The 23521-nt window shown below is 47.8% G+C and overlaps 2 protein-coding genes across 4 annotated transcripts in view; one reads left to right on the forward strand and one right to left on the reverse strand.

Annotated features, from left to right (window-relative positions):
* Positions 1-23085, forward strand: LOC105492112 (protein phosphatase 1 regulatory inhibitor subunit 14D). 2 transcript variants are annotated; one of them, XM_011759029.2, is made up of 5 exons: positions 1-353; positions 20133-20216; positions 20392-20424; positions 20624-21201; positions 22989-23085. In XM_011759029.2, exons 1-4 carry the CDS (start codon positions 99-101, stop codon positions 20687-20689), a joined length of 438 nt encoding a protein of 145 aa, XP_011757331.1. In that variant the 5' UTR covers positions 1-98; the 3' UTR covers positions 20690-21201; positions 22989-23085. The 2 variants fall into 2 exon arrangements, with proteins under 2 accessions (XP_011757331.1, XP_011757337.1); XM_011759035.2 differs by lacking the exon at positions 20392-20424.
* The window catches only part of LOC105492137 (zinc finger FYVE-type containing 19), a 7219-nt gene continuing 5563 nt past the window's right edge, over positions 21866-23521 (reverse strand). For both annotated transcript variants that reach the window (XM_071067080.1, XM_011759099.3), the window contains 4 exons: positions 23079-23158; positions 22630-22728; positions 22371-22498; positions 21866-22293 (listed from right to left, as the gene is read on the reverse strand). In XM_071067080.1, coding sequence (XP_070923181.1) covers positions 22215-22293; positions 22371-22498; positions 22630-22728; positions 23079-23158 — 386 coding nt within the window. In that variant the 3' untranslated portion in view covers positions 21866-22214. The remainder of the gene's footprint in view (positions 22294-22370; positions 22499-22629; positions 22729-23078; positions 23159-23521) is intronic.

Consider the following 23521-nt stretch of genomic DNA (forward strand, 5'->3'; position numbering starts at 1 on the left):
TCTGCTGGCCTTTCCTGTTCTCTGTCTCCTCACTTCCCTCCGTGGCCCTGCTCTGAACTGGCGGTTTTTCCCAGCTCCTTGCCCAGGCCAGTCCTTCCATGCTGTCTTCAAGCCCTGCTTCCTGCACATCTCCCAGCCCAGACGGGGAGAACCCATGTAAGAAGGTCCACTGGGCTTCTGGGAGGAGCAGGACATCATCCACAGACTCAGAGTCCAAGTCCCACCAGGACTCCTCCAAGATACCCAGGTCCCGGAGACCCAGCCGCCTGACAGTGAAGTATGACCGGGGCCAGCTCCAGCGCTGGCTGGAGATGGAGCAATGGGTGGATGCTCAGGTTCAGGAACTCTTCCAGGTGGGTAGCACAGGGGAGAGTGGGAGGAGATAGGGGGCCTGGGGCCCACCCAGGGGACTAAGACCTTCACAGGAGCTGAAGGGCTGATGTGAGATGCTTCCATGAAGAGAAAGCTTTTGTAACTGATGAAAGGAAGAAGCAACGGTTTGAAATCCAGAAGTCTGCCTCGCTCCAGCCTTGGCTGTGCCTCTGTGCTCTTTGTGATCTGGGGAAGGTCTTTTAACATCTCTAATCTATAAAACAGGGCTGTTAGTGCCTGTTATGTCTCCTTTATAGGACTTTCTGAGGCTCCAATGAGATAATAGAAGGGAAAATGCTTGGTCACACTATTTTTCAAAATTTTATATCTTGATTTACTCCCATCCTCAATGCACATGCATGTCCAGAGCTACATTTTCTTTTCTTTTTCTTTCTTTCTTTCTTCTTTTTTTTGTTTGTTTGTTTTTGAGATAAAGTCTCACTCTGTTGCACAGGCTGGAATGCAGTAGTACAATGCAGTAGTACAATGCAGTAGTGCCTCTCAAATGCAGTAGTGCCTCTCAAAGTGCTGGGATTAGAGGCGTGCACCACCATGCACCACCATGCCCAGCCTAGAGCTATATTTTCCAATTCTGTAACCATCAGCCATGTGTAGCTGTTTGACTTTAAATGAATTATTATTATTATTATTATTATTATTATTTGAGATGGAGTCTCACTCTGTCCCCCAGGCTGGAGTGCAGTGGTGCAATCTCAGCTCACTGCAAGCTCTACCTCCCGGGTTCACACCATTCTCCTGCCTTAGCTTCCCCAGCAGCTGGGACTACAGGCGCACGCCACCATGCCCAGCTAATTTTTGTATTTTCAGTAGAGACGGGTTTTCACCATGTTAGCCAGGATGGTCTGGATCTCCTGACCCTGTGATCCGCCCGCCTCGGCCTCTCAAAGTGCTGGGATTACAGGCGGGAGCCACCGCGCCCAGCCAACTTTAAATGAATTGTAATTAAATAAAATTATTCAGTTCCCCAGTCACATGGGCCACATTTCTTTTCTCTTTTTCTTTTTTTTGAGACAGAGCCTTACTCTGTCACCCAGCCTGGAGTGCAATGGCGCGATCTCAGCTCACTGCAACCTCCGCCTCCCAGGTTCAAGCAATTCTCAGCCTCAGCCTCCCGAGTAGCTGGGATTACAGGCATGTGCCACCATGCCTGACTAATTTTGTATTTTTAGTAGAGACGGGGTTTCTCCATGTTGGTCAGACTGGTCCCAAACTCCCAACCTCAGGTGATCTGCCCACCTCGGCCTCCCAGTGCTGGGATTACAGGCGTGAGTCACCATGCCCCGCCAACATAGGCCACATTTCAAGTGTTAAATAGCCCCATGTGGCTAGTGACTACTATGTTGTCAGCCCAAATATAGAACATTTTCGTTATTTCAGAATGGACAGTGCAGGACTAGAATGTTAAGAGTAACCAAAGTTGAGTGCCAATACCAGGACCTAAGCAATCTTTGACCCTGGCTCTGACTAACACTCTTCAACCCCACTCTGGGAAAAGGACAGGCCTTGGTCCCTGGTCACTGGAAATGGCACTTTCTTACTTATATACCTTCAAACCTGGATTCTAGAGAGGTGACAACTGCTGCTCCAGCAATAAGAATAACATTCTGAACACTTAACTATGTGCTAGGCACAATGCCAGGCACTGACATGCATTCTTTCATTTAATCCTCCCCACAACTCCATTAAGCAGGTACTGTTTTTCTTTTCTTTTTCTTTTTTTATAGAGATGAGGTCTTGCTATGTTGCCCAGGTTGGTCTTGAACTCCTGGGCTCAAACGATCCTCCAATCTTGTCCTCTCAAAGTGCTGGGATTATAGGTGTGAGCCACCATGCCTGGCCAGCAGGTACTGTTTTATAGCTGAGGGAATGGAGGTTTATACATGTTGAGTAACTTGCCCAAGGTCACACAGCTAGGAAGCCATGGGATCAGGTGTGAAGCCTGGCCACTTATTTGAGCAGCCAGTTATTCTCCACACTTGAAATACTTAAGAAAAAAAAACAGATGCCCTGGCTCCTCCTCAACTGAATTTAAATCTACTATAGTGGAGTCCAGATACTGGGCGTTTTTTATAAGCTCCACAGTTGGTTCTAATGTGTGGCTGGGCTGAGAACCATAGGCCAGGCTAGCCAGGAGTTCAAAATATGTGGTCCTTGTTTCTCCTTCTTGTTGACTCGGATCCTATCTTTTTGGGGCAGCAGGGCCGTATAATGGGTAAGGGTTCTCAGCAGTCCTAGGGTGCAGGTGGTGAAGAATGATTGATGTGACCCAGTCTATCTCGATACTAACTGGGTCATGTGTCCGTTTGGTTAAGGTGTTGACCATGTCCCTTGCAGCATCCCAAGCATCTACCTCCCAAGCCCACTCACTGAGGGTGGGGAGACCCCGTGGAGCTGGGAGGCAAACTATCTTGGCCTGTGTCTCCTCTGACCTTGCAGGACACATCCACTGCCCCTCACTAATTCCAGCACTCTCCATTGGATCAGTTTCAATTTCAGAGTGTTTATTGTGCACTTGCATAAAGTCTCAAATTTCTGACACTCCAGGGCAAATCCTTCCAGGCATCAAAGAAAGACAGTAGCTAAAGAACCTTGTTTTGCAAGATGAAAGTGGAGGGCTGGAGGCTGTACAGTAATAAGCCTGTAACACAGAAAACAAGACATGTGGGAGGACCACTCCCAGGCAATGACTGGAATAAAATGCCTGGCCTGTGATTGCCATGGCAATTGTCCAAAGGTGCCAGGTGGCAGTTTCTTTCCCAATCCCTGCGCTTTGCAGCAGGAAGCAGTTAAGTAGCTGGGGAAGCCCCAGGTGGTTGATCATCTTGGGCAGAGGTCAAGACAGCACAGTCTCCAGCCTTACTCTACTCTATTCCAGTTTTATGAAGAGTTCCTGCCCACCCACCAGGGCTCTACCCCAGACACCCACCTTAGACAGCCGCAGTGGGAAAGCATCTAAAGATGCAACACAACACTTTATTTGTTTAGTATCTTGGGACCAACCTTCCTTTGTTGGAGGGCTCTACCTCTTCTCCCTGGATGTGCAGCCTGGTGTGGGGTCTTTGGAGGAACCAAGTCTGGGAATGCAGACTTGGGGTCCTAGAGCTCCTATTGTCTGGAGGTAGAGCATGGATTTGCCTTCTAAACAGGGACTTAAATATGCATGAGTTTCTCCTGTTTTATGGAGACCCTTGCCCAACATGCACCCCTTTAGTTACCATCCGCTGTATTTCTTTTCTTTTCTGGACAGGGTTTCACTCTTGTTGCCCAGGCTAGAGTGCAATGGCGCAATCTTGGCTCACTGCAACCTCTGCCTCCCAGATTCAAGAGATTCTCCTGCCTCAGCTTTTCAAGTAGCTGGAATTACAGATGCCCACTACCACACTTAGCTAATTTTTTTTTTTTTTTTTTTTTGAGACGGAGTCTCGCTCTGTCACCCAGGCTGGAGTGCAGTGGCCGGATCTCAGCTCACTGCAAGCTCCGCCTCCCGGGTTCATGCCATTCTCCTGCCTCAGCCTCCGGAGTAGCTGGTGGCGCCCGCCACCTCGCTCGGCTAGTTTTTTATGTATTTTTAGTAGAGACGGGGTTTCACCGTGTTAGCCAGGATGGTCTCTATCTCCTGACCTCGTGATCCACCCGTCTTGGCCTCCCAAAGTGCTGGGATTACAGGCTTGAGCCACCGCGCCCGGCCTATTTTTTTTGTATTTTTAATAGAGACGGGGGTTTCACCATGTTGGCCAGGATGGTCTCAAACTACTGACTTCAGGTGATCCATCAGCCTCAGCCTCCCAAAGTGCTGGGATTACAGGCGTGAACCACCACACCTAGCCTACTGTCCCCTATTTCTTGTCACCTTAGAGCCAAACTCCTTAAAGGACTTGTCCACACTCACAGCCTTATTTACTTTTTCCCTGCCTGTCGTCAGTCAGTCCACTGGAATCTGCCTTCTGCTTCTACCACTCTATTGAGAGCTCTGGCCAAGGTCACCAGTCACTGCCTTGGGGGTAAATCTAATGTTCACATTAGCAAGGGACACTGTTGACCATCCCAGAGTTTTGAAACATTCCTTTCCTGTAGCTTCCTTTTTGATATAGTAACATTTTAAGTAATAATTCTATTAAGCTTTTGACTTAAAAAAAAGTATTGTCTGGACAGGCGCGGTGGCTCATGCCTGTAATCCCATCACTTTGGGAGGCCGAGGCGGGCAGATCACGAGGTCAGGAGATTGAGACCATCCTGGCTAACACGATGAAATCCCGTCTCTACTAAAAATACAAAAAAATTAGCCGGGCGTGGTGGCAGGCGCCTGTAGTCCCAGCTACTCGGGAGGCTGAGGCAGGAGAATGGCGTGAACCCGGGAGGTGGAGCTTGCAGTGAGCCACGATCATGCCATTGCACTCCAACCTGGGTGACAGAGCGAGACTTCATCTCAAAAAAAAAAAAAGTATTGTCAACTGGGTGCAGTGAATCATGCCTATAATCCCAGCACTTTGGGAGGCTGAGGTGGGCAAATTGCTTGAGCACAGGAGTTCGAGATTAGCATAGGTAATATGGTGAAACCCTGTCCAAAAAAATACAAAAATTTAGCAGCGTGTGATGGTGTGTGCCTGTGGTCCCAACCACTTGGGAGGCTGAGGTGGGAGCATTGCTTGAGCCTGGGAGGTCAAGGCTGCAGTGAGTCATGATCGTGCCACCGCACTCCAGCCTGGGCGACAAAGCAAGACCCCGTCTCAAGAAAAAAAAAAAAAAGTATTGTCGATGAATGTGTGAAACAAACATTTGTGTTTAACTTGATTGCCTCTATAAAAAAAGGAAAAAAAGTTGTTGGTTCATCTGAGCCTTATTTCATTGCTGGTCTCCCTGGTGGAGAGGTCAGGAGTAAGGGCCCTGGATATGGAGAGGAGGTAAGAAAGGGGGTTAAATCAGGCAGCAGCCTCCAGCAAACCACCCTATGTGAGATAGAGTCACATGTTTCACACTTGTTCATCTCAGTAGGGGTTGTTTTATATACCTGCTTATGTTCTGAGAGTTCAAAAATTATTTGAGGGCAAGAGTATTTGGACTGTGATGTCAGCCCACATTCTCAACACCAGATTGCAGTGGTAGCCCTTTTTTTTTTTTTTTTTTTTTTAATAGAGATGGAGTCTTGCTATGTTGTCCAGGCCCCTCTTTAACCCCTGGGCTCAAGCAATCCTTCCACCTTGGACTCCCAAAGTGCTGGGATTACAGGGGCGAGCCACTGCGCCCGGCCTGCAGTGGCAGTCTTGTACTCAGTAATACACATACCTGATATTAAATATGTAGTCATGCCCTGCTTAACCACAGGGATGCATTCTGTGAACTGCTACATTGTTAAGCAATTTCATCATTGTGCAAACCTCATAGAGTGTACCTACACAAACCTAGTAGCTATTGTTCCTTGGCTACAAACCTGTACAGCAGGTTACTGTACTGAATACTGTAGGCAGCTGTAATATAATGCTAAGTATTTATATATCGAAACATAGAAAAGGTATAGTAAAAATATGGTAGAAAAGATTTTAAATGGCACGACTGTATAGGGCACTTACTATGAATGGAGCTTGCAGGACTGGAAGTTGTTCTGGGTGAGTGGGTGAGTGAATAGTGAGTGAATGTGAAGGCCTAGGACATTACTGTAGATTTTATAAACACTGTACACTTAGGCTACACTAAATTCTTTCTTTTCCTGCTGGGTACAGTGGCTCATAACTGTAATCCCAGAACTTGAGAGGCCAAGGCAGGAGGATTGCTTGAGCCCAGGAGTTCAAGACCAGCCTGGGCAACATAGTGGGACCCCACTCTACAAAAAAAAAATTTTTTTTTTTTTTTGAGATCGAGTCTCGCTTTGTTGCCTAGGCTGGAGTGCAGTGGTGTGATCTCGGCTCACTGCAAGCTCCGCCTCCCGGGTTCACGCCATTTTCCTGCCTCAGCCTCCCGAGTAGCTGGGACTACAGGCGCCCGCCACCACGCCTGGCTAATTTTTTGTATTTTTAGTAGAGACAGGGTTTCACCGTGTTAGCTAGGACGGTCTCGATTTCCTGACCTCGTAATCTGCCTGCCTCAGCCTCCGAAAGTGCTGGAATTACAGGTGTGAGCCACTGCGTCCCGCCAAAAAAATTTTTTTAAATTAGCCAGGGGCCAGTCGCAGTGGCTCATGCCTGTAATCCCAGCACTTTGGGAGGCCAAAGTGGATGGATCACATGAGGTCAGGAGTTAGAGACCAGCCTGGCCAACATGATGAAACCCCGTCTCTACTAAAAATACAAAATTAGCCAGTCATGGTGGTGGCCACCTGCAATCCCAGCTACTCGGGATGCTGAGGCAGGAGAATCGCTTGAACCCAGGAGGCGGAGGTTGCAATAAGCCGAGATTGCACCATTGCACTCCAGCCTGGGTGACAAGAGCAAAACTCTGTTAAAAAAAAAAAAAAAATCAGCTGGATGCGGTGGTGTGCACCTGTAGTCCCAACTACTTGAGAGGCTGAGGTAGGTGGATTGCTTGAGCCCGGGAGGTTGAGGCTGCAGTGAGCTGTGACTGTGCCACTGCACTGCAGCTTGGGTGACAGAATGAGACCCTATCTCAAAAACAAAAACAAAAAAACACCCCACAAAACAACAACAACAACAAAATGTCTTTTTAATTTTTAAAAAACTGTTTCTGAGGCCAGGCATGGTGGCTCATGCCTGTAATCCCAGCACTTCGGGAGGCCAAGGCAGGCAGATCACCTGAGGTTGGGAGTTTGAGACCAGCCTGACCAACATGGCAAAACCCCATCTCTACTAAAAAAATACAAAAATTAGGAGGGCCTGGTGGCGGGCACCTGTAACCCCAGCTTCTTGGGAGGCTGAGGCAGAAGAGTCACTTGAACCCGGGAGGCGGAGGTTGCAGTGAGCTGAGATCGTGCCTTTGCACTCCAGCCTGGGCAACAACAGTGAAACTCCGTCTCAAAAAAAAAAAACCAAAAAAAAACAAAACTGGTCTTGAACTCCTGACCTCAAGCGATCCTCCTGCCTTGGACTTTCAAAGTGTTGGGATTATAGGCATGAACCACCATAACCAGCTGCTACACTAAATTCATAAAAATTTTTTTTTTCTTTCTTTTTTCTTTTTTTTTTTTGAGACAAGTTCTCACTATGTTTCCCAGGCTGGTCTCGAACTTCTGGGCTCAAGCAATCTGCCTGCCTTGGCCTCCCAAAGTGCTAGGATTACAGGCATGAGCCACTGTGCCCAACCTATAAATTTTTTTGTCTTTCTTCAGTAATAAGCTAACTTCAGATTACTGTAACTTTTTTACTTTATAAACTTTAAATTAAAAAAAAAAAAAAGAGAGATGGGGTCTTGCCATGTTGCCCAGGCTGGTCTCTAACTCCTGGACTCAAGCAATCCTCCCACCTCAGCCTTCCAAAGTGCTGGGATTACAGGTGTGAGCTACCACACTCGGCCCTGAACTTTTTAATTTTTTAAATTTTTGACTCTTTTGTAATAACACTTAGTTTAAAACACAATCACATTTTACAGTTGTACAGAAATATTTTCTTTCTTTATATCCTTATTCTACAAGCATTTTTTTTTTTTAGACAGGGTGTCACTTTGTTACCCAGGCTGGAGTGCAGTGCACGAATATGGCTCACTGCAGCCTCGACCTCCCGGGTTCAAGAGATTCTCCTACCTCAGCCTCCCAAATAGCTGGGACTACAGGCCCACATCACCATGCCTGGCTAATTTTTGTATTTTTTGTAGAGATGGGGTTTCACCATGTTGAGCAGGCTGGAGCTTTGTACTATTTTTTAAATTTGAAATTTTTTTTTCTTACTTTTTGAACTTTTTTTTTTTTTAGCCGAATACATAAGCACACACATTCGCCTAAATAGGGTCAGGATCATCGATATCACTATCTTCCACCTCCACTTCTTGTGCCACTGGAAGGTCTTTTTTTTTTTTTTTTTTTCTTTCCAGTTGCAAGATTTAATAGAGTGAAGACAGAGCTCCCATACAAAGGGAGAGGACCCAAAGAGGGTAGCCGTTGCTGGCTCAAATGCCTGGGTTTATATCCTGATCATTGTCCCTCCCACTGTGCTCTCAGGCAATAGGTGATTGGCTATTTCTTTACCTCCTGTTTTTGCCTAATTAGCAATTTAGTGAGCTCTCTTTACTATCTGGTCGGGTGTGAGCTAAGTTGCAAGCCCCGTGTTTAAAAGTGGAAGCGGTCACCTTCCCAGCTAGGCTTAGGGATTCTTAGTCAGCCTAGGAAATCCAGCTAGTCCTGTCTCGCAGTCCCCCTCTCAACAGGAAAACCCAAGTGCTGTTGGGGAGATTGGCCGACGACCACTCTGACTGCTTCCTGCTGAATTGGGGTGTAGTACGGGTTGTGCAGTTGAGATTTCCTTGAAACAGGTGCCTTTGATGTCATTAACATTGGAGCACAGGCTAGCAGGCCGGTCCAGGGGTCCGTGGTAGATTTTAGTCATGGACTGCATCTGGGGCTCCATTTGAAGAACGATTTGTAGCTTTACAGCTTTGATTCTGGAAGAGACAAACTTAACAGGGAGGTTAAAGATACAGGGTTCAAAGAGGAGTAACACTATTATAGCTGCTAGAGGTCCTAAGAAGGGGAGAATCCAGGGCATCCATTGGCTGGGGAGGCCCCAGGGTCCGTTGTTTTGAAGCTCCTCTGCTCTATGTTGTATTCGATCTCGAATTTCTTTAACTTTTTCGGTGACGATTCTGGATTGATTAACGTAATAACAGCATTCTTCCCCTAAAATAAACAGGTTCCCCCTCTTTCGGTGGTTAGCAAGTCTAAAGCTCTTTGATTTCGAAGGACTACAGCTTCTAGGGAGTTAAGTTTGATCTTGCAAGGTGACCAGGGAGTCGGCAACCCATTCCATGTCACCATTTAGCTCTTGAGATAGTTCGTAGTAGAACTGAGTAGAGGTTGTGATACCGCCAATGCCAATACCTAGTCCGCCTAGCACTCCTGCTCCAATAACAAAAGGAAGAATGGATACTCTTTTGTTGCGGGGCTTAGGTAAGACATGATTGTATAAATCTTGTTCAGTGTAGATGGTCATAGGGGGCACTAAGAATGAGAGGAAGCACATAGATTCTGAAGAGCCATTCAAACAACCATAGACTGAGGTACCACAGACAAAAATATTCCTGAGGGTAGGCAGACTATTCGTGTGCAAGGAGTTACCCACCTGATGCATTGGGAGTTGGCTGTGTCTGTAGTATTGCTACATTTTACATAGGTGAGGTTTGAGGTATGGGTTATTTCCAGATTGGAAACAAGAGGTCCTACTAAAACGGAAGTGGAGTTTATTTCCGTGCTGAAGTTGTTCCATTGTTCAGGTACAGGGATTGAAATGTATGGCCTGAAGTGCAGGGGGAGGCACATCCAACAGTTAGAAGGATTTTGGGCCGAGACCTCATGGAGCCCAGTGAGGGTGATATTAAATAGACTTACCAGGTGAGTATGGGTACAGAGGGTTTCATGTAGTTTTGAGAAATCTAGTGCTTTGTAGGGGGTAGGGGTGCTATGTACCCGGGTCAGTTGAGAGATTGCTTCCTTTACGTGTTTTTCTCTTGCCTGATCTTGAACTCCATCCCCATCAGACATACCGGTATGGGTGAAGTAAGTCCAACAGACAGACCACTGGAAGGTCTTTAGGGGCAATAACAGGCATGCAGCTGTCATCTCCAAGATAACAGTGCCTTCTTCTGGAATACCTCCTGAGGAATCTGCCTGAGACTGTTTTACAGTTACTTTTTTGTTTGTTTAACGAGTAGAAGGAGAACACCCTAAAATAATGATTAAAAGTATAGTATAGTAAATACATAAACTAATATCATTGTTATTTATTATCATTAGATGTATTCTGTACTGTGTGTAATTGTATGTGCTATACATTTACACAACTGCAGTACAGTAGGTTTATTTACACCAGCATCACAATATGTAATTAATGCCTTGCACTATGACCTTATGATGGCTACAATGTCACAAGGCAATAGGAAATTTTCAGCTCCATTATAATCTCTGTTTTGTTTGTTTGTTTGTTTGTTTGTTTGTTTTTTAGACAAAGTCTTGCTCTGTCACCCAGGCTGGAGTGCAGTGATATGATCTCAGTTCACTGCAACCTCCGCCTTCCAGGTTCAAGCGATTCTCCTGCCTCAGCCTCCTGAGTAGCGGGATTACAGGGACGTGTCACCATGCTAGGCTTATTTTTGTATTTTTAGTAGAGACAGAGTTTCCTCATGTTGCCAGGCTGGTCTCGAACTCCTGACCTCAGGTGATCCGCCTGCCTTGGCCTCCCAAAGTGCTGGGATTACAGGCATGAGCCTCTGCTCCCAGACTCCATTATTATTATTATTATTTGGGATAGGTTTTGGCCCTGTGACCCAGGCTGGAGTGCAGTGGCTTGATCTTGGCTCATTGCAACCTCCACCTCCTGGGATCAAGCCAGCCTCCCACCTCAGCCTTCCAAGTAGCTGGGAGCACAGGTGCATGCCACCACACCCGGGTAATTTTTTCATTTTGTGTAGAGATGGGGTTTTACCATGTTTCCCTGGCTGGTCTCAAACTCCTGAGCTCAAGTGATCCACCTGCCTTGGCCTCCAAAAGTGTTGGGATTACAGGCATGAGCCACTTAGCCTGGCCCCATTATAACGTTATGGGATTACCATTGTATATGTGGTCAGTTATTGACTGAAACATCGTTATGTGGCACATGACTATACATGTATTGAATATCAAAAGTGATATAATGATGGTTTTGGGGGCAGGACTGATACTTTTTTTTATTATTATTATTTAATTTTTTTATATATATGTGTGTGTGTGTGTGTGTGTGTAGAGACAAGGTCTCCCTATGTTGCCCAGACTGGTCTTGAACTCCTGGACTTAAGCAATCCTCCCACCTCAGCCTCCCAAAGTGCTGGGATTACAGGTATAAGCCACTGCACCTGACCAAGACTGATGCCTTTTTAAAGGCAAAGTTCTAATCATTAGAGTGTTTTTTGTTTGTTTGTTTGTTTGTTTGTTTGTTTGTTTTTTTGAGACGGAGTCTCGCTCTGCCGCCCAGGCTGGAGTGCAGTAGCCGGATCTCAGTTCACTGCAAGCTCCGCCTCCCGGGTTTACGCCATTCTCCTGCCTCAGCCTCCCGAGTAGCTGGGACTACAGGCACCCGCCACCTCGCCCGGCTAGTTTTTTGTATTTTTTAGTAGAGACGGGGTTTCACTGTGTTAGCCAGGATGGTCTCGATCTCCTGACCTCGTGATCCGCCCGTCTCGGCCTCCCAAAGTGCTGGGATTACAGGCTTGAGCCACCGCGCCCGGTCTGTTTGTTTGTTTTTGAGACAGAGTCTCACTTTATCACCCAGGCTGGAGTGCAGTGGCACGATCTCGGCTCACCACAACCTCCGCCTCCCAGGTTTGAGTGATTCTCCTGCCTCAGCCTCCCCGGTAGCTGGGGTTACAGGCATGCACCACCACACCTGGATAATTGTTGTATTTTTAGTAGAGACGGGGTTTCGCCATGGTTGCCAGTCTGGTCTCAAACCCCTAACCTCAGGTGATCCGCCCACCTCGGCCTCCCAAAGGGCTGGGATTACAGGCATGAGCCACTACGCCTGGCCTAGAGTGTATCTTTATTATAATGCTCACCCGCACCTTCTGAGATTCCAATTATAGATGTTAGACCACTTGATATCCATAGGTCATCAAAGTTCTTTTCTATTCTGTGCTCCCCCCTACCCTGCCCACCCAGGATTTTTTTAATCTGTACTTCCTTTTGGCTCATTTCATTTGCTATATCTTCAACTGACCTTTTTTTTTTTTTTTTCCACACAGTGTTAAACATACTGTTAATTCTATCCAGTAAAGTTTACATTTTAAATATGCAGTTTTTCTTCTCTAGGTGCTCCATTTGTTTTTTTGTTTGTTTGTTTGTTTTGAGACAGACTCTCACTCTGTCACTGAGGCTGGAGTGCAAAAGGTGCGATCTCAGCTCACTGCAACCTCTGCCTCCCTGGTTCAAACAATTCTCCTGCCTTAGCCTCCTGAGTAGCTGGGATTACAGGCATGGACACCATGTCCGGCTAATTTTTGTATTTTTAGTAGAGATGGGGTTTCACCATGTTAGCCAGGCTGATCTCGAACCCCTGACTTCAGGTAATCCCCACCTTGGCCTCCCAAAGTGCTAGAATTACAAGTGTGAGCCACGGCACCCGGCCTAGTTCTTTTTTCTTAATTTTTTTTTTAATGGGGAAGAGTTCTTGCTATGTTGCCCAGGGTGGTCTCAAACTCCTGGCCTCAAGCACTCTCCTGTCTTAGCCCCCACCAAAGTGCTGAAATTAACGCATGAGCCACTGTGCCCAGCTGGTTCTTTTATTTATTTATTTATTTATTTTTATTTTTATTTTATTTTGAGACAGAGTCTTGCTCTGTCACCCAGGCTGGAGGGCAGTGGCATGATCTCGGCTCACTGCAACCTCCACCTCCCAGGTTCAAGCCATTCTGCTGCCTCAGCTTCCTGAGTAACTGGGATTACAGGTGCATGCCACAACACCTGGCTAAATTTTTGTGCTTACCTCAAGTAAGCCACCCATCTCAGCCTCCCAAAGTGCTGCGATTATAGGCATGAGCCACTGCACCTGGCCTGATTCTTTCTTTTATCTTCCATATCTCTCATTACTGTGTTCATGTTTTCCATGTCTGCTAATTCTATCATTTATGTCATTTCTGGGTCTGCTTTTTAAGTTTTTTAATCCAGGCCACACCTGTAATCCCAACACTTTGGGAGGCTGAGGTGGGTGGATTACCTGAGGTCAGGAGTTAGAGACCAGCCTGGCCAACATGGTAAAACCCCATCTCTGCTAAAAATACAAAAACTAGCCAGGCATGGCGGCGGCACCTATAATCCCAGCTACTTGGGAGGCTGAGGCAGGAGAATTGCTTGAACCTGGAAGGCAGAGGTTGCAGTAAGCTGAGATCGTGCCACTGCACTCCAGCCTAGGCGACAGAGCAAGACTACATCTCAAAAAAAAAAAAAGTTTTAAATCCAGAGTGAGAGGGAGAGGAGCAGCAAGATTGTTAAGGGGCAGAAGGAGCTTGGTCTGCTTTTATTGACTAATTTCCCTCTTGGTTATAGGTCACGTTTTCCTGCTTCTTAGCACAACTAGTAATTTTTGATTAGAAACTAGGCATTGCACATTTTATGTTGAGTGACTGAATTTTTAGTTTGGCTTTGTTCTAGTAGGTGATTAAGTTACTTATGGTTCAGCTTGATCTGTCTGAGCTTGCTTTTAAGCTTTGCTAGAGTTAGTCTAGAGTAACCTTTAATCTGGAGAGGAATTTAACCCTCTAGTAATGCCTGACCTTTGTTATTATTATTATTATTATTATCATTATTTTTTGAGACAGAATCTTGTTCTGTTGCCCATGCTGGAGTGCAGTGATGTAATCAGGGCTCCCTGCAACCTCAGCCTCCCAGGCTCAAGTGATCCTCTTGCCTTAGCCTCCCTCAGATCTGGGACTACAGGAGCATGCTACCACACCTGGATAATTTTTAAACTTTTTTTTTGTAGAGACAGGGTCTCACTATGCTGCCCAGGCTGGTCTCAAACTCCTGAGCTCAAGTGATCCTCCCGTGTCAGCCTTCTAAAGTGCTAGGATTATAGGCAGGAGCCACCATGCCCAGTAAGCATGACCCTTTTGAGGTCTGTACTGAACTCCTGCATGATCAAGAATAACTGTCCACTCTGGTTGGAACTCAGTTTGTCTCCAAGTCCTGTGTGGGGTCTCGGAACTGTTTCCCTCTGTGCCTTCAGTGCCTCATAATATCTGGTCTTGTGAAAATTTTACTCTATGAATATGCATCTTAAGAGTTCAACACGGTGGCTCAAGCCTGTAATCCCAGCACTTTGGGAGGCCGAGATGGGCGGATCACGAGGTCAGGAGATCGAGACCATCCTGGCTAACCCGGTGAAACCCCGTCTCTACTAAAAAATACAAAAAACTAGCCGGGCGAGGTGGCGAGCGCCTGTAGTCCCAGCTATTCGGGAGGCTGAGGCAGGAGAATGGCGTAAACTCAGGAGGCAGAGCTTGCAGTGAGCTGAGATCCGGCCACTGCACTCCAGGCTGGGGGACAGAGCGAGACTCCGTCTCAAAAAAAAAAAAAAAAAAAAGAGTTCAACAAAGATTCAAGAGAACCTTTATGCAGATTGCTGGAGGTCTCGTTCTGCATACATCCTTCCTTCCCAGAACTTTGTCCAGTAACTTCCAGCCATCTCACCCCTCTTAAACTCTGATCTGTCTTACCAATTTAGCAAGACCACTGTGCTCTATTTGGGATCTCTCTGCTCTGTGATTTGGAAGTTGCCTCCAGGAAGAAATCTGGGGCAATGGGAGTTTACCTCTTTTGTGTCCTGGTCTCTGGGATTACAGTCCTGAGTTACCTGTCATCCAATGTCTGAAAATATTGTTCATATATTTTGTCTAGTTTTCTAGTGACTCAAATTGTGAGAATAAACTTCATCGTGACCAGAAGCATAAATATCTGATTAACTCAGCCTTCAGGTCTCAGAGGAGAGCTCACTGCCTAGGAAGCCTTCCTGAACCCCAGCCTTGGTTAAGCTCCCCTCCCATGTGCTGCCATAGTATCTCATCAGGGTACCTATCACCCTGTTATGTTTTTTGTCTTGTTTTGGTTTTTTGTTTTGTTTTGTTTTGTTTTGAGACAGCGTCTCACTCTATTGCCCAGGCTGGAGTGCAGTGGTGCGACCTTGGCTCACTGCAATCTCAGCCTCCCGAGTTCAAGCAATTCTCCAGCCTCAGCCTCTCGAGTAGCTGGGATTAAAGGTGCCCACCATCACGCTCGGCTAATTTTTTTGTATTATTAGAAAAGAGGGGGTTTCACCATATTGGCAAGGCTGGTTTCGAATTCCTGACCTCAAGTGATCTGCCCACCTCAGCCTCCCAAAATGCTAGGATTACAGGCATGAGCCACTGCGCCTGGGCTCACTCTGTATGGTAACTGCCATTTCACTTGTCTGTATCCCTCAATAAACTATAGGCTTTTTAAGGCCAGGGTCCTCCTCTCTGTCTTGCTGTATGCCCCAGCACTCATCATAATGCTTAGTACATAGGATGCACTCAATAACAAGGCAGAGGCCAGGCCTGGCCCTGTCTCTACAAAGAAATACAAAAATTTTCCAGGTGTGGTGGAGCATGCCAGTAGTCACAGCTACTCAGAAGGCTGAAGCAGGAGGTTTTCTTGAGCCCAAGGAACTTGAGGCTGCAGTGAGCTATGATCGCACCAATACACTCCAGCCTGGGTGACAGAGTGACACCGTGACACCTCGAATCAAAAAAATATGAATAAAAATAAACAAATAAATGCTGAGTAAGATGACCTAGATGTCAAGGAAGCAAAGGGGAAAATCTAGATCTTAAGGTGAAAGGGCTAACTTAGGCATTATTTATTTTTAAAAAGGTATGGAAGGACCAGAATTGTTAAAGTGGTTATCCACTGGCAATGGGAGCAGTGAGAAGGTAGGTGAGGTTTCTTTTTCTTTTTCTTTGATTTATTTTTTTCTTCTCTCTTCTTTCTTCTTCTTCTTCTTCTTCTTCTTCTTCTTCTTCTTCTTCTTCTTCTTCTTCTTCTTCTTCTTCTTCTACAAGCAACTTTATTGAAGTATAATTGACATAGCAGTAAATTTGCACTTTTTTTTTTTTTTTTTTTTTTTTTGAGATGGAGTCTCCCTCTGTCACCCAGGCTGGAGTGCAATGGAGTGATCTCAGCTCACTGCAACCTCCGCCTCCCAAGTTCAAGCAATTCTCCTGCCTCAGTCTCCCGAGTAGCTGGGACTACAGGCACCCGCCACCACCATGTCTGGCTAATTTTTTGTATTTTTAGTAGAGATGGGGTTTCACCATGGTAGCCAGGATGGTCTCAATCTCCCGACCTCATGATCCATTCACCTCCGCCTCCCAAACTGCTGGGATTACAGGCGTGAGCCACTGCATCCGGCCTATATAATTTAATTACTTATAATGTCTATTTTTATTATGTCTCCTTGACTGCCACCACCTCTTTGAGGCAGCATCTTTGTTTTTCTCACTGAAGTTCTCAAGTTCACAATGCCAGGTAAATAATAGGCACTGGGCACATATGTTGAATAAATTCCAAAGGATTTTAATCAAATGCAAAGGGTGAAATTCTCTGTCAGGTGTGGTGGCTCACACCTGTAATCCCAGCACTTTGGGAGGCTGAGGCGGGCAGATCACTTGAGGTCAGGAGTTCAAGACCAGCCTGCTCAACATGGTGAAACCCCGTCTTGACTACAAATACAAAAATTAGCCATCCTGGTGGCAGGCACCTGTAATCCCAGCTATTCGGGAGGCTGAGGCAGGAGAATCGCATGAACCTGGGAGGTGGAGGTTGCAGTGAGCTGAGATGGAGCCACTGCATTCTAGCCTGGGCTACAGAGCAAGACTCCATCTCAAAAAAAAAAAAAAAAAAAAAAATTACGGCTGGGTGCAGTGACTCACACTTGTTATCCCAGCACTTTGGGAGGCTGAGGCGGGCAGATCACGAGGTCAGGAGATGGAGACCAGGCTGGCTAACAATGGTGAAACCCTGTCTCTACTAAAAATACAAAAATTAGCTGGGCATGGTGGCCGGTGCCTGTAATCCCAGCTACTCGGGAGGCTGAGACAGGAATGTCACTTGAACCCGGGAGGCAGACGTTGCAGTGAGTTGAGATCGTACCACTGCACTCCAGCCTGGGCAACAGAGCAAGACTCCGTCTCAAAAAAAATAATAAATGAATAAATAAAATAAAATAAAAATACAAAAATTAGCCAGGCCCAGTGGTGGGCTCCTCTTGTCCCAGCTACTCAGGAGGCTGAGGCATTGAGAATCACTTGAACCTGGAATGCCATGGTTGCAGTAAGCTGAGATTGCGCCACTGCCCTCCAGCCTGGGCAACAGAGTAAGATTCTGCCTCAAAAAAATAAAATAAAATAAAGTAAAAAAAAGGTGAAATTCTCAAACCAGTGAAAAATTGTAAACGTGAATATAAAATATGTGTCCAAGTCAGTATGGGGAAAACTTGTTAAGCATTAAAAAAAAAAAAAAAAAAAAGTAGTGGCTGGGCAGGGTGATTCATGCCTGTAATCCCAGCACTTTGGGTGGCCGAGGTGGGTGGATTGCTTGAGCTCAGGAGTTAAAGACCAGCCTGGGCAACATGGTGAAACCCCGTTTCTACCACAAATATAAAAATCAGCTGGGTGTGTTGGTGCACGTCTGTGGTCCTGTCTACTCAGGAAGCTGAGGTGGGAGGATTGCTGGAGCCCAGGAAGTTGAAGCTGCAGTGAGCTGTGATCGCACCACTACACTCCAGCTTGGATGACAGAGCGAGACCCCTGTCTGGAAGAAAAAAAAAAAAAAAAGTTCTGGGCAGAGTCTGATGCCTGTAATCCCAGCACTTTGGGAGGCCGAGGTGGGCAGATCACCCGAGGTTGGGAGTTCAGGACCAGCCTAACCAACATGGAGAAACCCAGTCTCTACTAAAAATACAAAATTAGTCAGGCGTGGTGGCGCATGCCTGTAATCCCAGCTACTCAGGAGGCTGAGGCAGGAGAATTGCTTGAACCCGGGAGGCGAAGGTTGTGGTGAGGCGAGATCACGCCATTGTACTCCAGCCTGAGCAACAAGAGCAAAACTCCATCTCAAAAAAAAAAAAAAGCAATACACACTGGAAAATACCATTAGATTCAACTATATAAATACATACATGTATTTCCCCAACAGCACCCCTCCAGCACAATAGATATTTCCATCATATGTGGAATCTAGGGTTAATCTGAATTCAATAAGTTAAAAAGAAAGAGTTCTTAAATCAGTAAGAAAAAACTGAAAATCTCAACAGAAAAATGGATAACATATCAGTGCTTGAAGTAGTCTGGTGACCTATGGAGGTTTCCAAGAACTCATTCAAAGGTTCTGTGATTATTTTCATAATAACAGTAACTTTTTTTTTTTTTTTTTTTGAGTAACAGAATCTTGCTCTGTCACCCAGGCTGGAGTGCAGTGGCGCAATACTGGCTCACTGCAACCTCCGCTTCCCAAGTTCAAGCCATTCTCCTGCCTCAGCCTCCCAAGTAGCTGGGATTACAGGCGCATGGCACCATACCTGGCTAATTTTTGTATTTTTAGTAGAGACAGGGGTTACACCAAGTTGGCCAGGCTGGTTTCGAACTCCTGACCTCAAGTGATCCGTCTGCCTCAGCATCCCAAAGTGTTGGGATTACTTACAAGCGTGAGCCACTGCTACTGGCCAATGCTAAGATTTTGTTTGCCTTTTCCAGTGTGTTGACGTTTGTGCTGATAATGCAAAAGCAACAGTGGCCCTTAACATGAATCAAGAAAGTGGCACTAAACTGTACTAGTAATCGTGTTCTTCGCCACCACGTCGTTTTCACTTAAGAAAGTCCTCTTCAGCGGGGCGTGGTGGTTCACGCCTGTAATCCCAGCACTTTGGGAGGCCGAGGCGGGCGGATCACAAGGTCCGGAGATAGAGACCATCCTGGCTAACACGGTGAAACACCGTCTCTACTAAAAATACAAAAAAAATTAGCCAGGTGAGGTGGCGGGCGCCTGTAGTCCCAGCTACTCGGGAGGCTGAGGCAGAAGAATGGCCTGAACCTGGGAGGCAGAGCTTGCAGTGAGCCCAGATCACACCACTGCACTCCAGCCTGGGCGACAGAGCAAGATTCTCTCAAAAAAAAAAAAAAAAAAAAAAAGTCCCCTTCATCTGTAAAATGGGTAAATGAAAAGATAGCAGAAAGAATGTCCTTGTTGAAGCAGCAAAATATGAATTTTATTATATTTGAGCTCACGTCCTTTTTTTTTTTTTTTTTTTTTTTTTGAGATGGAGTCTCACTCTGTCCCCCAGGCTGGAGTGCAGTGGCCGGATCTCAGCTCACTGCAAGCTCCGCCTCCCGGGTTTACGCCATTCTCCTGCCTCAGCCTCCCGAGTAGCTGGGACTACAGGCGCCCGCCGCCTCGCCCGGCTAGTTTTTTGTATTTTTTAGTAGAGACGGGGTTTCACCGAGTTAGCCAGGATGGTCTCGATCTCCTGACCTCGTGATCCGCCCGTCTGGGCCTCCCAAAGTGCTGGGATTACAGGCTTGAGCCACCGCGCCCGGCCAATTTTTTTAATTTTTAAATTATTTTTATTTTTTTCTTTTTGCAACGAAATCTCCCTCTGTCACCCAGGATGGAGTATAGTGGCACAGTCTCAGCTCACTGCAACCTCTGCCTCCCAGGTTCTGGGTTCAAGTGATTCTCCCGCCTCAGCCTCCCAAGTAGCTGGGATTACAGGCATCTACCACCATGCCTGGTTAATTTTTGTAGTTTTAGTAAAGATGGGGTTTCACAATGTTGGCCAGGCTGGTCTTGAACCCTTGACCTCAGGTGATCTGCCTGCCTCGGCCTCCCAAAGTGCTGGGATTACAGGTGTGAGCCTCCGCACCCAGCCAAAATATAGTACATGTTTAGTAAATTACTGTTGAATGGAAAACTGAATGGGTGTTCTGAGTGAGGAGAAAGTCTAACCATGGGAAATTGGAGAGAGGTGGGCTGAGTCCCTGACAGTAACCTTCATTCTAGCACCAGCTGGTCAGGCCCCTCTGAGACCCATGTGATTTCCAAATAGGATCAAGCAACCCCTTCTGAGCCTGAGATTGACCTGGAGGCTCTCATGGATCTATCCACAGAGGAGCAGAAGACTCAGCTGGAGGTAGGATGGGGGCTAGAAGCCGGCCTTGGGTCAGAGGGAACCCAGACTCCCAGGTTCTGCCTCCTTTGGTGGAGTGGAGAGAACCAACCCAGAGGGGAGAATTCTTGGGAGATTGGTGGGGACTTGTGGGAAAATGCTGTGACTTGGGGCCCTCTCTGTGTTCTCCCCTATCTAGGCCATTCTTGGGAACTGCCCTCGCCCCACAGAGGTAAGGGACGTTCTGCTGGTCTGGGGTAAGAGGAGGCCCAATGTGGGAGGCAGCTAATGAAGAGGAGTATTTGAAGGGAAGGCTTGACTGTGGGTCTTCTCCTTCTCTGGGGAGTTAGGGGTAGGGGAAGATTAGAGAGGGCAGGGTGAGGGGTGAATTGTGACCCCAAGCCTTGGTCTCACTCCTGTTTCTCCCTCAGGTTTTTATCTCTGAGCTGCTCAGTCAACTCAAGAAACTCCGGAGACTCAGCCGGCCTCAGAAATAAGCTTGAAAGACCATCTTTAGCAGCCTCGGTGCTGCCAGGCCTGCCCTGAAACTCCAGATCCTGGCTAAGAGGGAAATAGCTCCTTGGGACACAAACAAGAAATGTGAACAAGGAGGGACATTTGCATACTCCTACTGGCTGTGCGGTCACAACTAGTTTCTGTCAGCTGGGCTCTCTGGGAGAGAGCTGGCTGCTGTCTAATGCCTTCCTTGGCAGCGAAGTGGATAAAACCTTTAGGAGCCCCAGCTCAATGGAGTGTGGAACATGTCTGTGCTGAGGGACAGGGGAGGGAGAGGATGAAGTGATACACAGAAAGGCCACAACCTAAGTCACTAGGCTGTGCCCACACACCCTGTCCGTCCGTCCGTCCGTCCGTCCGTCCGTCCATCCGTCCATCCGTCCATCCATCCATCCAAAGGACTCGAGAATTCAAAGACGAAGGTCACAGCTCCACTTCAGAGAGATCACAATCTAGCAAGGCCAAGGAGCCAAGCAGACATTATCTGCCTAAGGTACACAGCCTCCTGGCATAACCAACAAGAGGGACGCCAATGGCAAAGACTAGTTTCAAATCCTAGAGAGGAAGTAACAGGAAAAACCTAGCTGGATCCGAGAGCCTCAGAAAAGGCTCCTCCAACCACAAATGATGCAGGAGGTAGACCTCAGCCCGAGGACTCCTTAGGGAGTTGGTTCTAGCCAGGGGCAGGAAGAGAAATAGCAGAGGCAATGCAGAGGCATGTGAAGGGTACATGCCGAGAGGTCAGGGGTCCGGTTAGGGCGCATCACTGGAAGAGAGATACTGAGACTGAACGGCAGGCAGGTTGGTACAGGAGCCCTAGGAGGTGGGGTCCTTTGCCAGTAAGGCAGGAAGCAGGGTGTGTGTGCATTGTCCCAGCATGCATTGTGTGAGTAGTGGAGAGGCTGAGAAATCCAAGATGGTGGGGCCTGGTGGCTAAGTAGGGCTGCCCAGAGCTGGAGCACAGTTCAAATGAATGAATGCGCATGTTTACTTCATGTGACGCCACCAGGATGGGTAGGGTTGCTCCTGCCTGGAGAAGTTCATAGGATGGCTCAACCTTTTCCCCCATTCCCCACAACTGTGCTTACAGCCTGCTGTGTTCCTGCCACCGCTCACAGGGCCCAGGCTCACAGGGTTGTAGAAATGAGATGCTAGGCTCAATGTATCAACATACTTTATTAGATCCACTAAGTGCCAGGGGAGGGCCCTGTGCCCCAGAGCCAGGTTACAGGGCTCACCCGTAGATTCAGTCTGGTCTCTCCCCATCATGCCTCTCACTTCCAGTCTGGGCTTCTAATAGGAGGGCCGCGACTTCTTCCCTCGGCCCTCCCAGTCATCTTCTCGAATAGAGAATCTTTCCTCATTTCAGGGACACCAAAGCTCAGGAAGGGGCCTATCCATCATCAGTAGAGCCAGACAAGCTCTCCCATCGGACGTCCTGTGGCTGGGCCCAGAAATGGGTGCCACTGCCTGTGGGACTGCCTTTCCAGGAGAACCAGGGTGTCCTCAGTGCTCTCGGCCTGCACGCGGAGGGGAGTAGGCAGATGTGTGGTGCTCTTTAAGCTCAAAGGCATCATGGCCCTCTCTGTGGAACAAAGGGATACAAGTCAGGGATCCAGGCAGCCCTTGAGCCCTCCCACAGAACATTCCACCTGCACCCACCGGAAGCAGCGGGCACAGAAGAGGTCCCCGTCGCAGCCAGCGCAGCGTAGGGTGGCATCCTCATTGCAGATGCAGCACCAGGGGAGCTCCTCTTCCTCAGCCTCAGGCCTGGGGTCCACATCCTGGGCCTTCAGGGACCAGAGAGGCATAGAGGAAGTAAGGTACCCAGTGGGGTGTGGGAGCCGCTGCAGGAGCAGTCAGCCAGGCAGGAAGCAAGGCTGTGGGCGGCCTGGGGGTCTGCACCTGGGGCTTTTCTCACCTCAGGCTGTGTCCTTCGGGGTTGGGTCCGGGGTCGAGAAGCCTGCTCTGCCGGGATGTTAAAGCCACTTGCCTCATCCAGGGCAGCTTCTTCAGTGAGCTGCAGACAGGGTGAAGAGGTACCACTCCCTGCTCCAGGCCCAGGCCCTCCATCTCCCAGTATTTCTGTGTGCTGTGGACTTAGCTTCTCAAACTCATCTTTTTCTTTACTTGTGGCTTGTGGCTGCTGATTCCCTATCTCCAGGGACCAGTGGGCAGGTCTGGGTCACAGGGACAGTGGGGGCCCAATGAGAACTCCCAATGAGGCTCCCACACCCCACTGGGTACCTTACTTCCTCTATTCCTCTCTTGTCCCTGAAGGAGCTTCACAGTTACTGTCTAACCACGGTGGAGGTGGGGCAATGAGGCAGAGATGGGACAAGCGGTGGCAGGTGAGTAAGCCAGGCCCACCTGCTGCAGGACTCTCTGGATGGCTGTCTCCTCATCCTCGTCGTCATCACTGTCTGGGAGGCGATAGTCCTGGAGGGTCACTTGAAGAGGGAGATGGGAACAGGGGAAGGGGGAGTGAGGGTGAGAGATTTCACATGAGTGGCTGCCCTCCTGCCTCCCAGAACTGGTGCGGTTCCCAGGGGCACTTATTTCAGAGCTGAGAAGCCTCTTCGGCTACCCTGATCAGACCTGTCCCTGCCTGCCCCAGCCCTGCAGGGCTGGGCCATCACTGAAGCAGGCCTGAGGGCTAGGTTGGAGGCAGGAGTGGAAGCCTCAGCCCCTGAATGGACTGAAGGTCCCCTGCCCTCTTGGCTGCCCCTGACTCCTCCTCACCCACTGCTTTGCTCCACCACCTTCCTTGTGGCTCTGGGCTGGGCTCAGCAGATCTCTGGACACAAATACCC

Source organism: Macaca nemestrina, chromosome 7 (genome assembly GCF_043159975.1).
Source record: "Macaca nemestrina isolate mMacNem1 chromosome 7, mMacNem.hap1, whole genome shotgun sequence".
NCBI classification, from domain to species: Eukaryota; Metazoa; Chordata; class Mammalia; order Primates; family Cercopithecidae; genus Macaca; species Macaca nemestrina.

Excerpts from the sequence above, each read along its gene's own strand:
- LOC105492112 (XM_011759029.2), top strand. The coding sequence starts at position 99 with ATGCTGTCTTCAAGCCCTGCTTCCTGCACATCTCCCAGCCCAGACGGG. Across the intron at positions 354-20,132 it reads AGGTTCAGGAACTCTTCCAG|GATCAAGCAACCCCTTCTGA; the intron begins GTGGGTAGCACA and ends ATTTCCAAATAG. Across the intron at positions 20,217-20,391 it reads AGCAGAAGACTCAGCTGGAG|GCCATTCTTGGGAACTGCCC; the intron begins GTAGGATGGGGG and ends TCCCCTATCTAG.